The sequence below is a fragment of the Elephantulus edwardii genome, unplaced genomic scaffold (assembly GCF_000299155.1).
Source record: "Elephantulus edwardii isolate Elephantulus edwardi_28Jun2011 unplaced genomic scaffold, EleEdw1.0 scaffold00006, whole genome shotgun sequence".
In the NCBI taxonomy this organism is placed as follows: domain Eukaryota; kingdom Metazoa; phylum Chordata; class Mammalia; order Macroscelidea; family Macroscelididae; genus Elephantulus; species Elephantulus edwardii.
The window spans coordinates 347172-366499 of NW_006399756.1; the positions used below are offsets into that span (position 1 = coordinate 347172).

Genomic DNA, 19328 nt, shown 5'->3' on the forward strand with positions numbered 1-19328 from the left:
TTGCTCCAATTCTCAGTACTGGGTCCACAAGTCTTCCCACCCCGCTATTCAGGGCTCCTGAGGCACCCTCTGCCGACAGCGACCTCCTGCCTGGTCTCTGCTTCAAAGCTGGGTGTGACTAAGGCTCTTCTAGCTTGTCCCCTTCCATTAGTGTGTACCACTTCTGTGGTTTTGTTGAGGTAAATAAAATGTTTTCTCTTCAAAAACAGCTGATGTGAATCTTAGTGGTCACATCTCACCTGGGAATTGCCACAGCCAACTTGGACAGCATCTGAGGTGGGCTTGAGGTATGGATGCCACCTCAGGCCACAGTGGGCTGCCCAGAGCCAGGGCTGCAAGGGAGCCTGCGTGAGGGAGCGATGGGGATGGAATGGGAAGAGGTGTTCAATCTGAAGACTGGAGGTTTGCTCTTACACTCAGGCTACGCTCCTGCAAACAGCCTGGAAGAGCCCAGGGAGGGCCCAGGCCAGGTCCTCATAGTTCTACCTGCTACTGTCCTCTGTCCTGTGCTGGCCTTACCCCCACAAAACATCAGGGGGCTGATGGAGGAGGAGACCATCTGCACACCAAGCCTGGGTAGATTCTGGAAGTGTCCGGGCCGGCAGCCCATCTGGTCCTGGCATTGCAAGTGCACTGTCCCACTGAGGTGTCAGCGGGGAGTAATTTCTGACCTGGAGGGGGTCTTGCTTCCATTTTCACAGCACTTTGTGCACACACTTACACAGCTCCCATGGGTGCGTGCACACACACTGTGGACAGAGCCTTTGGCATCAGCCTGGGAAAACTGCCTGCAGTCACACCAGAGAATATTCTGTTGGGGGATGTGTGTGTGTGTTTGTGTGTGTGTGTGTTATGGGCTGTTGGGTTGGATCTACCTCATAGATGACTCTCCAGCGGGCTTTCAGAGGCAGTAGGTCACACAACAGGAGACTGCACATATTTCCTCCACAGAGCAGATGGTGAATTCAAACCCATGTTCCTTGGGTTGATAGCATAGCTCCTTACCGCTAGGTTATCAGAGCTCACATAGAGAACATTCTAATAGACTGAAAATATTGATTGTGTAAACAGGAGCAGAATGGAGGAAGTGGGTCCTGCGGGAAGGAATAGGGAGCCTAAATACTCTGTGAGTTCTTTACATTTGCTTAGGGTTAGGCTAGAGTGGGCTTTGGTACAGCTGAAGGCTGACTTTTCCTCCTGTTTCAGGTTCTCCAGGCTAGACTCCCCCACCTCCCAGTGTTCCCTACCCCACTGCAGGCCCTTAACTGTCATGGGAAGGACGGAAGGAGGGGCTAAGAGTTGTCAGGGGCTGATACCCCTTCTCCACTTCCAGCAGCTGCCTCGTGTTCATCTGTGAGTGTCCTGACTCTGAACACACAGCACCTGTACCTTTCTGAAGGCCTTGGATCCCTCCATCTGAGACTCTAGGAGAGGAATGGGCAGCAGGTGCCTACAGTGGGATCCATGCAACGCTTGGACCCATGCTGGGCAGTGCACAGTCCCGGTTCTTTACCTGCATCTGATGCTGCCCCTCCTCCCACCTGGCATTTACTGCTGGAAGCCCCCAGCCAGGCAGGCAGACATGGCTCCCTGCTACGTGGGACTGGGCCTAGCTAACCCCTTGCACTGCAGAGGAGAAGCTCAAAGGGGCAGAGGCATGGGAAAGGCAGCCAGGAAGCACTTTACTCAAGTGGTGATGTGGCAGAGGTGTGGAGGGAACACTGGACTGCTTGTGTAAAAGAAACAGAGAGGACAGGGAGAGCTAAGCATATATGACAACAAAGCCACCAGCACCCTGACAGCGGTGACCGGCTGAAGAAACCAGTTGTGGGACCCCAGACCAACATAGATTCCCAGGCAGGGTGAAGGTTGGCAGAAGCGGAGGGGTTGGACATTGAGATCCGTCCTGCCTGGAGGAGGGCTGTCCCCTAGAAAGGGGAACCTGTGGTTTCACCCTCAACTCCCATCCAGCTTGGATTAAAATAGAGTCCTGGGGAGGAGGCCTTTCCTGCTGTTCTGACAGAGCCTGTCCGCTGTTGTCTGGGGCCCTTGTGTAATAACCGGAGCCAACTGCGGGGCCCCAGGCAATGAGAGCAGCACCTAGAGCCTCATGGGAAGCAGAGGCCTGTGTGGGGCCTGGATATCTCTTGAGCAAGGCCGTCCGCGAAGATTTCACAGAGGAGAACCATGCTGCACAGGCTGGGATACAGATGGCTCTGCCCCTTATGTTTCCTGGTCACAGCACCCGTGGTGCGGGTGTACCGGACATAACAAATGAGAGCCATCTGTGGACCAAGAATGGTTTCCTTTCTGCCCTTGGCCAGAGGCTGATGGGCTCAGAAGGGGCAAGGACCCTGCAGACAGACCTACACTGAAAACTCCTGGTGAAGGGTCATCTGATGGAGCCCTGCTCCTGCTTCCCAAGACCCAAGGCCACATCCAGGCGGTTCATGGCTGCACCCGGGGGCCTGGCCACAGCTGGCAACACAAATAAATGAGTGAAGGAAGTGATTGTGCACTTCTAGGAAGAGCTGATCAGTCAGGTAGAGGCATGCCCCAGGAGTAGGACAACTTCATAGCCTCCATACTCCTCCAGTCCACACCAGCCAGACCCCCCCTCCCAGTCAGCCCCTACTGGCTAGCACCCACCGGCCAGCCCTCACCTAGCCAGCCTTCACCCAGCCAGCCCCACCCAGTCAGCCCAAACTGGCCAGCCCTCACAAGCCAGCTCCCAACCCACGAGCCCTCACCGGGCTAGCCCCTACTAGCCAGTACCCACCAGCCAGTACCTAACACTTCTAGCTCCCACTGGCCAGCTCCTACCGGCCGGCATCCACTGGCCAGCCCCCACCAGCCAGCCCCCACCTGGCCAGGCTCTTGCAGCAAGTCTGGGGGGTGGGCAGGGGCTGAAGTGCCCTTCTCCAAGTCCCAGATGCAAACCCTATGGAACTCCACCCACCCACTGCCTTCAGGTTAGCTGGACATCCAAGGCCTGAGGTCCCCCGTCAAGATAGTGGGAACGGGTTTCATCCATACTGGTCTTTAAAACTCCTGCTCTTGCCATTCTTTCAACAAACCCTGAATGGAAAAGAACTCAGAGGGCCACACTAGGTCCTAGATGGCAAGTCCAAGAAGGGTAGCTGGCACCTTTGGGCCCAGCAACAAACAGCACTGAACTTTCCCTTACAGCCATGCCCTGTACCTGTCACTCTGAGGTCCTTGGGCCTCAGTGCCCCCTACCCCGCTGCCCACCCTTCTCGCCATACTCTTGACCCTTTCCACGTTCCTCCTTCAGGTGCCTCCTTTGTCCTGCACATCTCTGTCCTGATCCCTGGAGGTCCAGCCCCTCCACGTCCCATCTCCAGACCTGGACCCCACCCTTGTTAATTTCTCCTGACTCAGGGTCTTGCTAGACAGAGCGGCTGCCCAAACCAGGTTGTGGTTATGTGCCATTGAGTCACCTGAAACTCATACCGACCCAATGTACAACAGCCCTAAACCCTGGTTTATCCTGTACCAATCTTATTGTCTCTGACACACCTATTCCCATAACCCCAGTCACTGAATCAATCCATCTCATCAGAGTCTTCTTCTCTTGTGCTGTCCCTCCACCCTCCCAAGCATGAAATTCCTCTCCAAGGACTGGTCCCGCCTTGCAATTATGTCCAAAGTATGTCAGACAAAACCTCAGAATCCTTGCCTCCAAGGAGCATCCTGGTCTCACCCTCTCTAGGACGAACCTGTTTTTTCTCCTAGCAGTCCATGGTATATTCAATACTCTTCTCCAGCACCACAGCTCAAAAGCATCAATTCTCCTTCTGTCATCTCTAGTCACTGTCCAGCTTTCTGATACAGCAAGTAATTGGAAAGATCATAGCCTGGATTAGGTGCACCTTAGTCTCCAGACTGACATCATTACTCTTCAGTACTCTGGAGGGATTGCCTGACTGCTGGTACCAAGGGTGTTGGTTGTGGAGCCGAGCAAACTAAAGCTGTTAACAATCTTAATCTCTTTACTGTCTATCATGATGCTGCCAGTCAACCCAGTGGTAAGAACCTTTGATTTCTTGATGTTGAGCTTCAATCCATATTGAAAATTGCAGTCCTTGACCTTCTGCAGCAAGCGCTTCAGGTCCTCCTCAGTTTAAGCAAGCGAGATTGTATCATATGCATAACGCAGATTGTTGATGTGTCTTCCTCCAATCCAGATTCCACACTTCTCCTCATAGAGCCCAGCCACCCAGATCGCTTTTAAATTATTCAGTCCCTCATCTGTTTCAGTTCAGTATACACAATTTATCCAGTTTTTCTCAGTCTTACCCCCACCCTGATATCAGTCCCATTTTACAGCAGTGGCACCATGCAATATTTGTCCTTTTGCAACTGAGATATCTCACTCAGCATAATGTCCTCCAGGCTCACCCATTTTGAATAATATTGAATGAGTTCCTTGTTTTTTCAATGCATCATAGTATTCCATTGTGTGAATATACCACAGCTTCTCTATCCATTCGTTTGTTGATGGGCACCTGGGTTGTTTCCAACTCCTTGCTATTGTGAACAGAGCTGCGATAAACATGGGTGTGCATATATCTGCTTGGATGTCAGTTATGGTCTCTTTGGGATATGTTCCCAGTAGTGGAATTGCTGGGTCAAATGGTATCTCTATTTGCAACTTTTTGAGAAAGCGCCATACCGCCTTCCACAGTGGTTGCACCATTTTACATTCCCACCAACAGTGAATAAGGGTTCCTGTTTCTCCACAACCTCGCCAGCATTTGTCGCTTGCTGTTCTGTTAAATTTTGCTATTCTGACTGGGGTGAAATGATATCTGATAGTTTTTTTTATTTGCATCTCTCTTAGAGCTAGGGATTTTGAACATTTCTTCATGTGCTTTTTGGCCATCTGAATGTGTTCTTTGGTAAAGTGCTCTCTGAACTTTTAACCATGCTCAGATTCTAGCACCCTCACCTTGCCCCGGGCCCCAACACCTTTTCAGTCTACCCTCTTCACTCCCAGCCTTGGAGAGCTTTTAAAACATGTCCACAATCTCTGATACTACTTCCTTCCCAACTTGCAGCTTCATGCCCCTGACCTTAACGTTGTTCTGAACTTGGCGAATCACTTATGAAGAACAGAACATGGAGTATGTGTGTATGAGACTGGGTCATGAAAGGTCTGTCACCTCTTCTTTTAGGAAGCCAGCTGCCTCATTGTGAGCATGTTCATGCTGCCCCACAGAGATGTCTGTGATAAGGACCCAGGGCCTTCTGCCAAGAGCTATGTGGACCCTAATCCCAACTGAGCTTTTAGATGACCACATGCCAGTCAAGTTCTTAACCACAGCTCACAAGACACTGAGCCAGAACCAGCCGCTCAGGCCACCCTCTAAACTGTTGGATCAACTTTTTGGGAATGGGAACAAATATGGACTTCTTCCAGGCAGTCCGCCAAAGCAACTGTCCTCCAGATTTCCTGGCCTTGTCCAGGGCTGCATCTGTCATTTGAAACATGTCAAATGGTATCCCATCGATTCCTGGGATCTTATATTTTGCCAGTATTGCAGTTTGAACTTCTCTTTCTTCATTACTATTGGTGCTTGATCATATGGTACTTCCTGAAATATTTCCGTGTCAACTAATTATCTTTAGTACAGTGATTCTGCATATTCCCTCCATCTTGATGCTTCTTGGAAAATTCAAGATTTTTCCCATAACATCTTCCAATGTCAAGCATTCTAGGTCTCTGCACATTACCTTATAATCCCTATAAGGGCTGGGGTTGTTGTGTACCATCGAGTTGGGGCAGACCCTCTCTCAGCTGCTGGTGGACTTGAACCGCATGCGTTTGGGATGTCAGCGCAGCTTTCTTGCCACTAGGCCACCAGAGTTCCACCAGGCTTGAGTAGGCAAGACAGTTCTTGAAAGGAAGGTGAAGCTGCTGGGGCTGTATGAGACAGGGTGGGATGGAACTCGATGGGTTGGAGCACAGTTGAACTGGGTGGGGCTGGACCGTCACTGAAGCAGGGAAGAAAAGTATTTTGGAAGCCATGTCAGTACGGGGATGTAGGAATTCTCTTTTCTGTTTAGTAGTTAGGAGCTCTTGTGCCCTAGTGGTAAGTAGCTGTGTTGTCGACACAAAGACTGACAGTTGGAATCCACTAGCTTCTCAGAGGGAAAGATGGGCAGCTTCTCTCTGCGATTTACCCGATTCCTCCATAGTAAGAGATTTAAGATGCCAAGCAGCTGCCCACAGCCCAGGTAGGTGCCCCTGCTGGACAGCGCTGAGTGGGCAGCCACAGCGCCTCCTTGTCCCACTGAGGCCCACCAAGGCCTGTCAAACCAGGCAGGGAGGGAATGGCAGGTGCACAGTGCTTCTTGCTTTCCAAACCCTCAGAGCCCCTCGGACTGCGGGGCTTCCTTAGAGAGGCTGCGGGCTCAGAAGAATGTGCCAGGCCCTGGGGACAAAGGACATTGACTCCTGGCCAGCCAAGTGCCTCGGCCGTGAAGCGCAATTGCATTTTCTTTCTTTCTTTTTAAATTTTATTTTATTTTGTGTGTGTCTACCGTCAAATCAGATCTGACTGGTACAGGAGGAGGACATTTCCCCTCCTTCTCCAGCAGAGCATCTGGTGGACTCGAACCGCGAGCCTCTGGGATTGCAGTGCAGCTTTTTGCCACTAGGTCACGAGAGCTCCCTTGAAATTACATTTTCCAGCTCGTTACCCCGCGCACAGAACAGGCAGGTCGGGCGCCAACGAGGACGCGCCCCCCACCCCGTTGAACACTGCGGGCATTGTGGGAAGAAGCTGGCCCAGGCCAGCCAGCGGCTTCTCCGATTAAAGGGGCCTGGGAGGGGGCTTTCCAGCACGTCTACTCTCAGCCTGTTTAGGGGTGAACTTAGTCAAGTGGCGGATCCAGGGTCTCCCCGGGAGGGAGAAGCACGTCGCCTCTGGGCCACGCTCTGCGCCTTTGAGGAGCAGCCAGCGTCCACCCTTGCGATGGGGCTGTGGTAGGCGCCATGTCAATGGGCTGCCTCACCGTGATCCTCTCGCCCCAAGGAGAAGTACACCCAGGGTGGCCCACGAAGCCGCACACCTGGCTTGTTTGGACCAGGCGTGAGATTGGTGGCATCTGCTCCAGTGCTGGTGTTCACAGGGGGCCCTGGGGCAGGCTTCTGCACAGTTCTGGGGTGTCAGAGAAAGCTGCAGAAAAGTCCTGCGATGAGCTCATGAGACACAGCCTGCCTATCTGTGCTGTAGGTGAAACTGACCCCAAGGCACACAGCCTACCTGGGCTGTAGGATAGTCACAGGACACAGGTGCTGTCGGTTTGGACCATCAAGGAGCAGCGAGGCCCAGGCCATCCAAAGGAAGTTTCTCTGGCCAGAAAACAGTCTGGTGAAGGCTGGAACAAGCTGCCTGACACAAGCAGGAGCAGCTGCCCTTGCTTACCCTCACCCCACAGAAAGTCATGCACATGTGTGGTCAGTGCCAGGCTGAGTCCCTAAGGGCCCCCAGCCAGTTCCTGCACTGGGCAGATGTTGGAGGCTGACTACAGCCTGAGTCTTGCTTCCTCTTCAGGTTACAGCCACAAGTTTCACTGCTATTAATTTTTGAAACACTTCAGACAACAGCTCCTATCTAGGCTTAAGCTTCATGGTCCCAGGAAAGACTAAAATAGGCCATTTCCTGAGAACATCACTGTAGCAAATGCTGGTCAACATGGGGATAGGGATCTTCAGACACCTAGAGATGACATGGCAACTGGGAGGTGCTGAGGTATGTGAAACAGGACCTGGTATGAAGAACAGACAGCTGGGGGCTCCCACTATCAGACACAATCTAAGGAGGTTGGTATGGACTCTCACCCTACAAGTTGCCCTGTCTGTTCTGCAGAATAATCACACATGCTCCTCACATCCAAGACGTTCCTGAGAGTGCCTGCCAAGTGGATTGTAAAATGGCACAGCCACTTGGTGAGATAGGCTTGCAATTTCTGATAAAACCAAACAGACTTGTCACTCAGTCAGTGTGGCTACCATGCTCCTGGCTTTTACCCAGCTGATTCGGCACCCAGTACAATAAAAGCATACACGTGGATGTTCACAGTAGCTTTATCCAGTTGCCAAAACTGTGGTTGCTAGGTGCCATCACGTCAACTATGACTCTTAACTACCCCATAACAACAGATCTGAAACTTTCCCTGCCCTGCACCTCCTCGCTACCTCTGACACACTCACGCCCAGTGGGTCCCTGTGTCAGTTCATCTCGGTGAGGGTCTTCCTCTCTTTCTCTGACCCTCTACCTTTGCCAGCAGGATGTCTTGTGCCAAGGACTGGCCCCTCCTGACAATATATTGAAAGTATGTGAGGTGGAGTTTCACCATCTGTGTCTCTAAGGAGCATCCAGGTTGCTTTTCTAAAATGTCTTGCTGTGAGTGAATAGGTAAGCTGTGGTATTACAGGCATTTTCAAAAAACCAGAAAAAATCAATTGAACTTTTTGCCCTCAAGTTGACTTACAGGACAGAATATAACCTCCACATGGTTTCTAAATTGACATATAGCAATTCCATAGGACAGAATGAAAACCTCTGTGTGGTTTCTGAGGTTGTGAACTCTTAAGGGAGCAGACTGCTATGTCTGTTTCCCTCAGACCTGCTCATAATTCCAATCATGAATCTTTGCACCTAGTGCTTAGCCCAATGCACCACTATACCACCAAAGACCCTGTCACTGCATACCAAAGTCCTCAAAAAGTGAAATATTATGCATGGATAAAAAGAAATGCACTGTGCAATCAGAGATACTGTGGAGGGCACATAACCACATGCACATTGCTAAGGAAAGGAGCTGAAGGAGCCAAAGCACTCCTAGATGCAAAGATGACACAAGCACATCTCTCACATGTTGGGTTCGCTGTCAGAAGAGGTCACACCCTGGGGAATGCCGTCACACTCGGAAGAGCAAAAACCCTTCTAAACATGGACTGACATGGTGATGACAGCAGAGATGGTGAGGCCATTGAGGACCCAAGTCAAATGATACCCTGGACAACTTTTAATCTTTTCTCTGTTTATCCTGATATTGTTTATTAGTCCACTTGTTAAAATTCCCATTTCCTTCGTATTTAGGTATAATCCACACTGAAGGCTGTACAGTTCTGAGCTTTATTATCATATCAAATGCTTCAAGTTTTCTTCATTTCCTGAAGCAGAATTGTGTCATCTGCATGTTGCAGATTGTTAATGAGTTTTCCTACAATCCTGATGCTTTATTCTTCTTTATATATGGACTAGCTTCTTGGATTATTTATTTAGCATACAGATTGAAAGGAAAAGAGAAAAAAAAACAAACCCAAACCCGACACGCAACTTTCTTGATTCTTCACGATGCAATACTTTGTTCTGTTTGAACAACTGCCTTCTGGCTTTTTGTAGTGGTTCTACATAAGCACAATTAAGTGTTCTGAAATGTCTATTCTTCTTGAGGTTACCCACCATTGTTTTATGATTCACACAGTCAAATGCTTTTGCATACGGTAATGCACAGTGAACTATTTTTTCTAGTATTTTTCTGATATTCTCTGCTTTCAGGCAAGAACCATCTAGCATCAATGATGATATCACCATTCTATGTCCTCTTCCGAATCCAACTTGAATTTCTGGATCTTCCTCATCAATATGAGATTGAGACAAAGACACAAAGAAAGAGATTGAGACCAGGGAGGCAGAGGCAGAGAAATGGGGGTGTGAGATGGGAAGTGGAGAAGGGAGAGGTGAACAGAGGAGGTCCTCTTTGGTCAGAAGGTGTCCAGGCTCCCACAACCTGGCCCCACCCACTTTCCACCATCAGAGAAGCTCTGGAGGTCACATTGTCACTAGTATTTGTATCTTCTATGGGCTGCAAGTCCCTTGAATCTGCAGCTTCTAAGGGTCACAGTATTCCTTAGCTGGTGGCCCATTTTCTCCCCTCCTGGTCAGTAGTGAGAGGACAGGACAAGCCATCCTCACCTGCACTTCCCCACTCTCTTCCTCTTGCTTTGCTTGCATGCCTAAGGACCCTGTGATTACATCCCCATCCCCCCAACACAGGACAGTCCTCCTATTTGAAGTCAGCCGGTTAGCAGACTCAACTCCACCTGCAACCAGAAATCCCTTTGCCTCATCACTTTATCCATGATGTGAATGTCTGATGGTTGTTATGCACTAAGTAGAGGAGCCCTGCCGGGGCAGTAAAGGATTTCTCATGGTCTAGTGGGTAAGGAATTGCTCTGCCAACCCAAAGGCAGGTGGTTTGAGTCCACCAGCTCCTCCAAGGGGAAAAAGATGAGCAATTTCTTTTAGTGCAATTTACCACCTCTGAAAACCCTCTTGCAGGTCAGCTATGAGTTGGTCTCAACTTGATGGCAATGAGGTCTCTGAGTTTTTCATAGTGTAACAGTTAAGCACTTAGCTGCTAATCAAAAGGGCCAGCAGTGTGAACCCACCTAGCAGCTGTGAAGTAGAAGGCCTTGACTACCTGTTTCAGTTAAGCTTCTAGTTGGACACCCTGTGGAGAACTTCTATTCTGTTGTATGTGGTCGCTGTGAGTTAGAATCTAACAGCAGCAAAGAGTGGATGAAAGTGTGTGTGTGTGTGTGTGTGTGTGCGCGCGTGTGTGTGTGTGTGTGTCTGGACCTATGGGTGCTCAAAGATGGCTCCACTTTGGGTTTTCATCTTCCCTGAAGTTCTATACATAGATGGCTGTGTTTAGTGAGGAGCTGGCAGAGGAGGATGAGGTGAGACAGAGGGGATCCCAGTGGCTGCCCCATTGGTTGTCCAAATCCCTCACTCTGTCCCTCCTGTTACTTCCTACCTCTTTCCACCATCCCAGTTTCACTTCTGCTGAGGGCATCACTCTGCCTGGGGCATCAGGACAATCAGAGGCTCCAGCACACACACAGTAGGGGAGACAAGGGTGGCTGAGGGCCTGAGATGGGGAGGACTTGAGAGTCAGTTGCCCTCAGAAGAGGCACCAATGCCAGCAATGCTCCCCTTGAAAACGTCATGCTCCCTTTAAAGGAGCCATGCTCACCCCAATGTGCTATGCTCTCCTAAAGGTGCTGAGCTGCCCCTAAAGAAGGCAGCCTGTTGCCTCAAAGAAGTCATGCTCCCCATGAAGGTACTATGCTCCTCCCACAGGTGCTATGCTTCCTAGGAGGCGCTGTGCTCCCTAGAAGGTGCTGTGCTCCCCCATAGACCCTCTGTGCTCTGTGTTCCAAACTGGGATGTCTTTTGGGATGTTTCCCATCAAGATCGAGACACAAGTGGTCACTACTTTGTTCTCCAATAACCTAGGGGCTACCTGGTACTCATTGAGCCACCCCTGACCTCTCTGTCCAAGTCCTAAGGCTGGCACCAGCTCTTGACTGGGAAGCGGAGCCTGGCCTGCACGCCCAGGATCCTCCCGGCCTTCCCCAGCAGGAGCTGACTGAGGACCCCCCGGGCAACACGGCTGGCGTGTCGGGAGCCGGGCGGGGGCCACAGACCAGCCGACAGACCCACGTGGCGGCCGCCCCGCCCCGCGGTCAATGGGCGCAGGGGCGCGAGTGTCAGCTGTTGTGGTGATTGGACCGCGGCACATAAAAGGGGAGCCTCTTTTTATAGGGCGTAGAGGGTGGGGCCACCACCGCGCCCAGACCCCGCACGACCCGCAGGCCCGCTGCCGCCGCCCTCTGATGGCCCCTCTGTGGCACGGCGTGAATGGCGCTGGGCTCAGGACGCGCGGCGGGGGCGGTGCGAGGTCAGATCCGCCGCCCTTCAGCGTCGAGTCGCTGCGGGAGGCGGAACGTGGGCCAGGACCTGGGTCCGCCGAGCTGGATGAGGAGAGGCTGCAGGGTGCCGCGGGGTCCAGGGCCTGGTTCTCGCCCGCCGCCCAGTTGCACGATCTCGGGCGGTGAGGAGTCCATCCGCCCAGGCGTGGGTGGCAGAGGCGGGAACCGCTCCTTAACTTTGGAAAGTAACGAAGGTACTTACTAACGCGCACGACCCACCCGAGTCCTCGGCCGTGCACAGGCTCCTGGCTTCCCAGCCGCCCGGGCTGGGTCCGCTGCCGCCCTCCGGACGCTTCGTGGCTCGCGTCCCCTCCTGCCTTGGGAGCCCCTCTGCTCGCAGAGCCTTTGCCTTGCGTTTCACCCTCTCAACACAGCCAGGAAAAACTTGCACATTTCATGAAAGTCCGTGCCCAGAATTTCTTCTCCCAAGGAGGCAGAGTTCCCTGTCCACACGCGTGGACACAGGTTTGGGAAGGGAACCCAGTATCCACAGCAACCCACGCGGTCTCCCAGGCGTCTGCCTGGTACGTTGTTTCTCTTTCCCCAAGTGGGAACGCAGGCAACAGAGGAGGAGGCCAGGGCGAAGGCACTCATTGCCTGCCTATCCTTGTTTTTCCCAGGCGCCAGCAGCCCCCCACCGTACACCCTCCGGAAACACAAGAACAACCGCAAGCTGTGGACACCCTTCAGCACCACGCAGCTGCTGGCTCTGGAGTGCAAGTTCCGCCAGCAGCAGTACCTGTCCATCGCGGAGCGAGCCGAGTGCTCCAGCAGCCTGTGCCTCACCGAGACGCAGGTCAAAATCTGGTTTCAGAACCGCCGGGCCAAAGCCAAGCGGCTGGAGAAGTTGAAGCTGGCCTCCAAGCCGCTTCTGGCCTCGTTCGCCCTGCGCTTTGCCCTGGGCATCCATCTGCAGGGCTCACCCGCCACTTAGGCTGGTGCAGCAGACGCCCTGCTGCCGACTTGGGGCTGTTCGCGGGCCCAGTCGCCACCTACGGCAAGTCCTATCTGCCCTAGGACAGCCGGCGTAGCGCGGCTGTGAGTCTTGGAGCCGTCCTGGGTGGGTGAAGGGCTGCAGGGTGCTGACGCTTGGCCTCCGGTCACTCGCGGTGTCGCGGTCTTGAGGACCAGTGTGGCTGGCCTGCGGAGGAACTACAAGGCATCTCCTTACGTGATTTTTTAAAAAAAAATTATTATATTTGGGTGTGTGCCGTCAAATCGGGTCTGACTGGCCCCTCCTTCTCCAGCAGAGCATCTGGTGGATTTGAACTTTGTGCCTCTGGGATTGCAGTGAAGCTTCTTGCCACTAGGCCACCAGAGCTCCCTAAGGCATCTCCTTAAGTTTGATGTTAATACATCGTGTTTCAGTCAATTCCAGAGAGTAAATTTGTGCCTTACAGATCTTTTCAATTGCTTTATGTTATTTTGGTATGTTTACTGGCAGTGTACATAGCTTTTGTACAGCATCCTGGGATGGGCCATATAGAATTTATTTTGTATGAAGCAACAATGGAGTGTTCTGAGATCTCCTATACGGACCTGTTTATAGTTTTACTCTTAACTAGGTCGAGGAAGAATGTGCTAGATTGTTTTGGACTGAAGCAAGTAACTAACATCTGAATTGTTGTTGTTGTGTACCACTGAGTCTGAACCGACCCAGCGGGTTTTCAGAGGCAATTATTTGCATGGGAGGAGATTGCCCATCCTTCTCCTGCAGAGACTAGAAAACAAAGTAACAGATGTTAAGACTGCTAGAAAGAAATGCACTAATTCTTGTCCTAACCAAAGAAAACTTTTCCTTTATTTTAGGGATTTTTTTTTTAATTTTTTGCAATTTGCTTTTTTCCAACTGAGACATTGTGTAAGACGGTTGAAAACGCTGCCTCTAAGCAAAAGCGAATGTGTTGCTGGCGCTTACCCCTGTGCAGTGTGGTGCCCCAGGGATGTCCACTGGCCCCGCAGAAACTGACCCTAGTTGGTCTCTGGGGCCGCTAGCATCTGGCAGAATGAAGGGGTGGTGTGAGTGCCCGTCTCTGCATCACAGAGGCCTGTGGTTCATCCACACAGAGACTTGCCCCACCTTTTTGCCTGCTTCCAAATGCAGCTGCCTCTCCTGGAGGCCAGAGAAGGAAAGGAACCTTTTCCTGATGGTGTGGCCCTGGCAGTGTTGGGTGCCTGCGGCCCAGGGATGCCAATGTCCAGGGGACTGGTTCCGCACTGGTCTCCACTACAAACCAAGCACACCCTTACTGGAGGTGTGGTGGTCCTTTCCCGGCAGTGACAACCTCTCACATACTATGGACACGTGGCCAGGAGGGACCAGTCCTTGGTGAAGGGCATCATGCTTATAAAGGTGGAGGGACAGCGCAGGAGAAGACAACCCTGGATGAGATGGATTGATACTGTAACTGGGGCAATGGGGGTTGGTGTGTTGGAATTAGTGAGACTGACTCAGTACAGGGCAGGGTTCAGAGCTGCTGTACACAGGGTTGCTATGGGTCACAGGCAACTCAACAGCATGTAACAAGAAGTGATCACTGGTGGCCTAGTGGCAAGAAGCTGCACTGGAACCCTGAAAGCACGCGGTTCAAATCCAACAGCTGTTCTGCGGGAGGATGGGCAATCTCTTCTCATGTGATTAACTGCCTGTGAACCCCCCCCAAGAGGGTCAGCAACTGGTCGGTTCCAGTTCGGTGGCATACAACAACAAGATCACTTCGTAAGTCACCTGAGCCTTGAACAGGTTTTGTGTGTGTGTGATTCCAGTGAAAGTTCCCAAAGAGATTGGTTTTTCATTCATTCATACACACTGGTGGTTTAGGGGGAAGGAGCTACACTGCCGACTCGAAGCCTTCGCTGGAAGGCTGTCACCTGCCTCTGAAAGCCCACTGAAAAGTCAGCTATGAGTTGAGCTGTTTTCGGTAAACAACAACCCCTCCCGTGCTTAACTTTGCAATACTTGTCCTGTTTTCAGTCTTTATCTACTAAAAATTCTAATAAATTGTCTTGTGAACAGATCTTTTTAAATTTTTGCTAATGTGTGTTTAGGATCTGACCCTAGACACAACAGTACTAGGTCCAAGTCTGAATGCACAAGCCATTTTCCAGAAATTGCCAGATCTCTCAGGGATGTCCTCCTAGTGCGGGCAGTGAGGTGTTGCACTCACACTGCAGGACTTGAGCCTCCACTGCTGCTCCTATAACGGCAGGCGAAGGGCTGCAACATCTCTTGGATGCACTTTATGGTTGAGACTGGTCTCAAGGCAGCTTTGTGGATTACTTGTTTTTAGTATTTGATAGATGAAATTGTTACCACCTATAATCAAACCAAAACCACAACCATCGAGGTGACTGTGACCTTCTGTCCCATCATCTCCACATCATCCAAAGGGAAAACAACCACAGAAAGAAGAAATCGCCTCAGGAATTCCTATCTGCCACCAATGTCCACACTATCCTAAACCAAACACCCTCCATGGTTGAGAGCACACTGAGCTCAGTCCTAATGTACCCAGGACACGGGCACATGCTCTGGATTGAGTGGCCTGCTCATCCTCTGCCCCAGTGCCCACCTGTGCAGGCATCACTTTGCTGCTTTGGCCATCAGCACCTATCTTGGAGCCTCCTGACCATAGCCCAGTCTCAGCCAGCACCCAGAATGTGGCTCCTGGTGCTGGCCACCAAGTGAGGATACCTAACAGACATGTCCGCTCACTAACATATGGGTAGATAGATGACAGCAGCTCCAACAAAGCCATGGTCTGAAAACTGCGTTGAAAATTAGCTTTTCTTGATCCCTATGAAAGCACAGAAGCCTTGAGTGGAAGCTGCTTGTGAAAACCATTTATTGTTCACACTCAAAACCAAGAGAGCACCCAGTGCACCTCCTGCCTGGGAGGTGGTCAGCATCATTGTCCAGAGGCCTTGAGCTTCTACTGCTGCTGGAGACACCAATGCCTGCCTCAGACCAAGTGCAGGTCAGCCAGCACCTGGGCCCCAGGGTGGTATGGCAGTACAGCCTGGCAGGTAGTAGTGGCCTGGGGGTCCCAGCTCTGCAGAGACCATCAGTGCTGTTTGCTGCTCCTCTTGGTGCTTCTAAACCCCCGAGAGGCACCTTGACCGAAGCAGATGGTGGCAGGGACTCTGGAAGGCAGAAGTTCTGCTCAGTGACCACGGCTCTGGCCTAGCTTCTGTTCCTATCGCAAGGGCCCTGTGGACATTCCCGCTCCAGCCAGGATCCCAGCCGTGGAGACCTCAACACCCTGGCCATCTCAGCCCAGGAACAGTCCCCTCCCCAACCCTGCTCTCTCAGGTAACACTGCCGTCCTGTTGTCTGTCCCCACCCAGGACACTCTCTGCAGGCCAGGGCTCTGTCATGGGACACAGTATGATTCCTAGTGGTTTGGAAGGTCAGTGATTGCTCCACTTGTTAAAAATTTTCCCTAGAACTGGAATGAAAATGAAATTTTAAGTACACAAAAGTACAGTTACTACCAGGAGAGTCTACAGCTCATGACAGACGCGAGCTCAGCCATTCGGAGTCTTGAGTGACTCACAAGACACCAGCATTCTGAAAGCAAGGTACCCCAACAGGCAGAACCCTGGCTCCTTCCTGCAGGTGAAGCGCTGTGCCAACAAAGTGTCCCTCGTTTGAATGAGATCCAGCACCCCATCAGCCAGGAAGGTATCAGAGACACTGACCTGAGGCTGGAGGCCCGCCGTCCCAGGGTCCCTGGTGTGGCTCTGCTCTCACCCACAGGCACCGTGGGGGGCATTTCGTGTCCTTCAGAGCAGACCTCCATGACGTCCCCTTCTGAATGTTCACCATGACTCCCTAGGGCCTCTGCTGTTGCGGGCAGCTTGGGCAGGGCAGGCACCAGTGTGGCCGGGCTGCAGAGGAGAGGGCTGTGAGCAGTGGCCATACCCCATCGGCCCACAGTCCTGTCATACCGGACAGATACAGGAGACTGTGTTTTTGCAACATTCTGGCATGGTCTGAATATACAATGTAACTGTCAGACCACTGGGACCAGAACTCTTAATGCAGGGACAAAGGCAAACATTTGGACAATAAATTGTATTATTTCATAAACTTAGTGTATTGGTAATTTGTTAAGTGAAAGCATTACTTTCAGGGAGGTCTGTGGAAAAAACCTCTGAGAGCACCAAGTGTCTTCGTGACTCAAAGTAACCAGAGGCTGAGGTTCTAGGAAGCTGTGTCTAAATGCCCATCAACCCTAGCCCTACAATGCAGTCAGCTTTCCTCCTTGCCAGGCCTCCCTGAGACTCCCCATAACAAGCTGTTCTCACAGTTACCTCGCTGCTCTGAATAGCAAGAACTGTCTGGGGAAGCATGATAGTCAGAAGAGACCTGAGGACGGGGACAATTTTCAGATGGTTACAAGGGTTAATGGTAAGAACAAGCATATGGGAGAAGAAGGAGGGAAACATCACGTGGGCTGAGCCATTATCCCAGGCATTTTTCACAATTTCGAGTGCTCTAGGAAACAGCAAGGCCAGGCAGTGGTCACTGCAGGACATGAGAAGCTACGGAGCCTGACGTGACAGCTGACAACCTAGGGCACGATGGTGGCTCCCTCAGAGGCAGTCTCTACACTAGTGCCTGTCCCCTACATGCTCAAAGGAGGCAAAGCTCAGGAACAGAGGTCTGTGGGCCAGACAAAACTGGGGGGCAGCTAAGCGTTACTAGATCCAGGGCAGACTTGGAGGACTGGACCTCTGGGGTTCTTTCCTGCTCTCTTTTTCAGCAGGGGACCACACAAGCCTCAATCTCCTCTGGCTAGTAACCTCCATGTTGACGCTTCTATAACCTGGAGCTGAACGTCACATGAAGTAACACCCAGATGGATGCATGGCCTGCGTCCCAGGGAAATGCGTGTCAGAGGTGGACAAGTAGCTCCCTCTACAGACAAGGAGGCAACACTGTGGTACACAAATTGTGCACACGTACAGCACACGCACACATACACACACCACGCCATGCACATACCCTTTGTTCTTCTTGGGTTTATCAAACCGGAAATCTGTGGGGTACAGGTGATGCCTCACCATGTGGTCTTTGCGGTCTCTGCTAGTCTTGAATTTCTCTTCACAGCCCTCCACCAAGCACTGGTACTGAAAGGGACTGGTCACTCCACCATCATGACTCCAGACCCTCAGCCTGTACTTAGCTCTGGGATGGTGCATGGTTGGACTTTGGCGACAGAAGGAGCACCCCAAAAACACAGAGTGCCTGGCACCAACCCCATGGCATGGGCTGCTACTCACCATGTCTTGCTTCTCAGCCAAGACCTGGAAGAAGGAGTCATGCCACTCCAGGAGGTGGCTGTCTAGCAGGTGGCTGGAGGGGAAGGCCCGCTTGCAGATGGAGCAGACGCTCCTGTGCAGCGTGTGGTAATGGTGCTCATAGCTTTCTAGGGTGTCAAACGCCTGGGAGCAGCCCGCTACCTGGCAGGGGAACTCAGGCACCCTGGGTAGAGAGGACAGGACTCAGTGGGACCCCAGCCAGCAGCAGAGAGCCCTGGCCACATTGCTGAGCAGTGTGATGGAACCTGGATGTCCCCAAACCCCACTTTTCCTACATTAAACATTCATCGACAAGCTAGGTGGGGAGTAGGCAGCCACAGAAGACCTGCAGGCAGCGCAGGGTGCATAGCACTTCCAGGAGGATGTGTGACAATGCCCTGGTAGCTGTGGTTACAGTCTCTGCTGCTACATCAGGATTCGGGCCCACCAGGTACTCCAAGGAAGAAAGATGAGGCAGTTCTACTCTGTCCTAAAGGGTCCTACAAAGTGGAATCCATTGAGTTCAAAGTAACAGGTTTCTTGGGGGCAAAGGGCCAGAGAGCTTGGACCACCCAGATCGGGAAAGTCCTGCAAGAAAGTTGTATCCTGCAGCTACAGAGCTTGGGAAAGCTGCAGAGGCAGGACAAGAAGGGGGGCTGCAGGGACAAGCGAACAGGAACGAGGGACGAGGGGTTGAGTCGGGGCACAGGAAAGGACTCTGGGGAAAAGGCTTTCAGGAAATGGGCAAGAGGTCAACAGGTGGGTCAGAGCACATCTGTCGGGTGGTCTGTGGTCCCTGGAGCGGCTCACTTGGATCCCTCAGGAACCTCAGCCACCTGGGTGAGTATGTTCTGTAGGTAGAGGTGCCGCTGCACGTCCCCATCCTGGAGGAGACACAGGCCTTGGCTGGAGGGGCCGCCTCTAGACCCCACCCCTCGCCTGGGCCTCGCCCCACCACGACCCCACCCCAGGTCTCGCCCTCAGGCCTGGCCCCACTCCTCTCCTGGGCCCCATCCCATGCAGGTCCCACCACATGTGAACCCCATGCCCAGGCTCGGTCTGGCCTCCAGACCCTGCCCCATGCACAAGTCACCCCGCTTCCGGTCCCCTGCAGACCCCATCCCTCCAGCCCCCTCATGTCGGCCCCACCCCCGTAGGCTCCACCCCATGTAGGCCCCACCCGTGCACACCCCACCCCCAGGGTCCA

General features: G+C 52.3%; 2 protein-coding genes across 2 annotated transcripts in view; one reads left to right on the forward strand and one right to left on the reverse strand.

Annotated features, from left to right (window-relative positions):
- Nucleotides 1-10741: 10741 nt before the first annotated feature.
- On the forward strand, nucleotides 10742-12749 carry LOC102872071 (homeobox protein MSX-3-like). The gene is made up of 5 exons (XM_006880113.1): nucleotides 10742-10780; nucleotides 11466-11592; nucleotides 11649-11937; nucleotides 12281-12339; nucleotides 12436-12749. The coding sequence occupies exons 1-5, from the start codon at nucleotides 10742-10744 to the stop codon at nucleotides 12747-12749; spliced, it is 828 nt and encodes a 275-aa protein (XP_006880175.1).
- Nucleotides 12750-15879: 3130 nt separating this feature from the next.
- The window catches only part of ZNF511 (zinc finger protein 511), a 5066-nt gene continuing 1617 nt past the window's right edge, over nucleotides 15880-19328 (reverse strand). The window contains exons 4-8 of the mRNA XM_006880114.1: nucleotides 18932-19005; nucleotides 18104-18305; nucleotides 17822-17950; nucleotides 16563-16674; nucleotides 15880-15977 (exon numbers count right to left, since the gene is read on the reverse strand). Of these exons, the coding sequence (XP_006880176.1) occupies nucleotides 15880-15977; nucleotides 16563-16674; nucleotides 17822-17950; nucleotides 18104-18305; nucleotides 18932-19005 (615 nt within the window). The remainder of the gene's footprint in view (nucleotides 15978-16562; nucleotides 16675-17821; nucleotides 17951-18103; nucleotides 18306-18931; nucleotides 19006-19328) is intronic.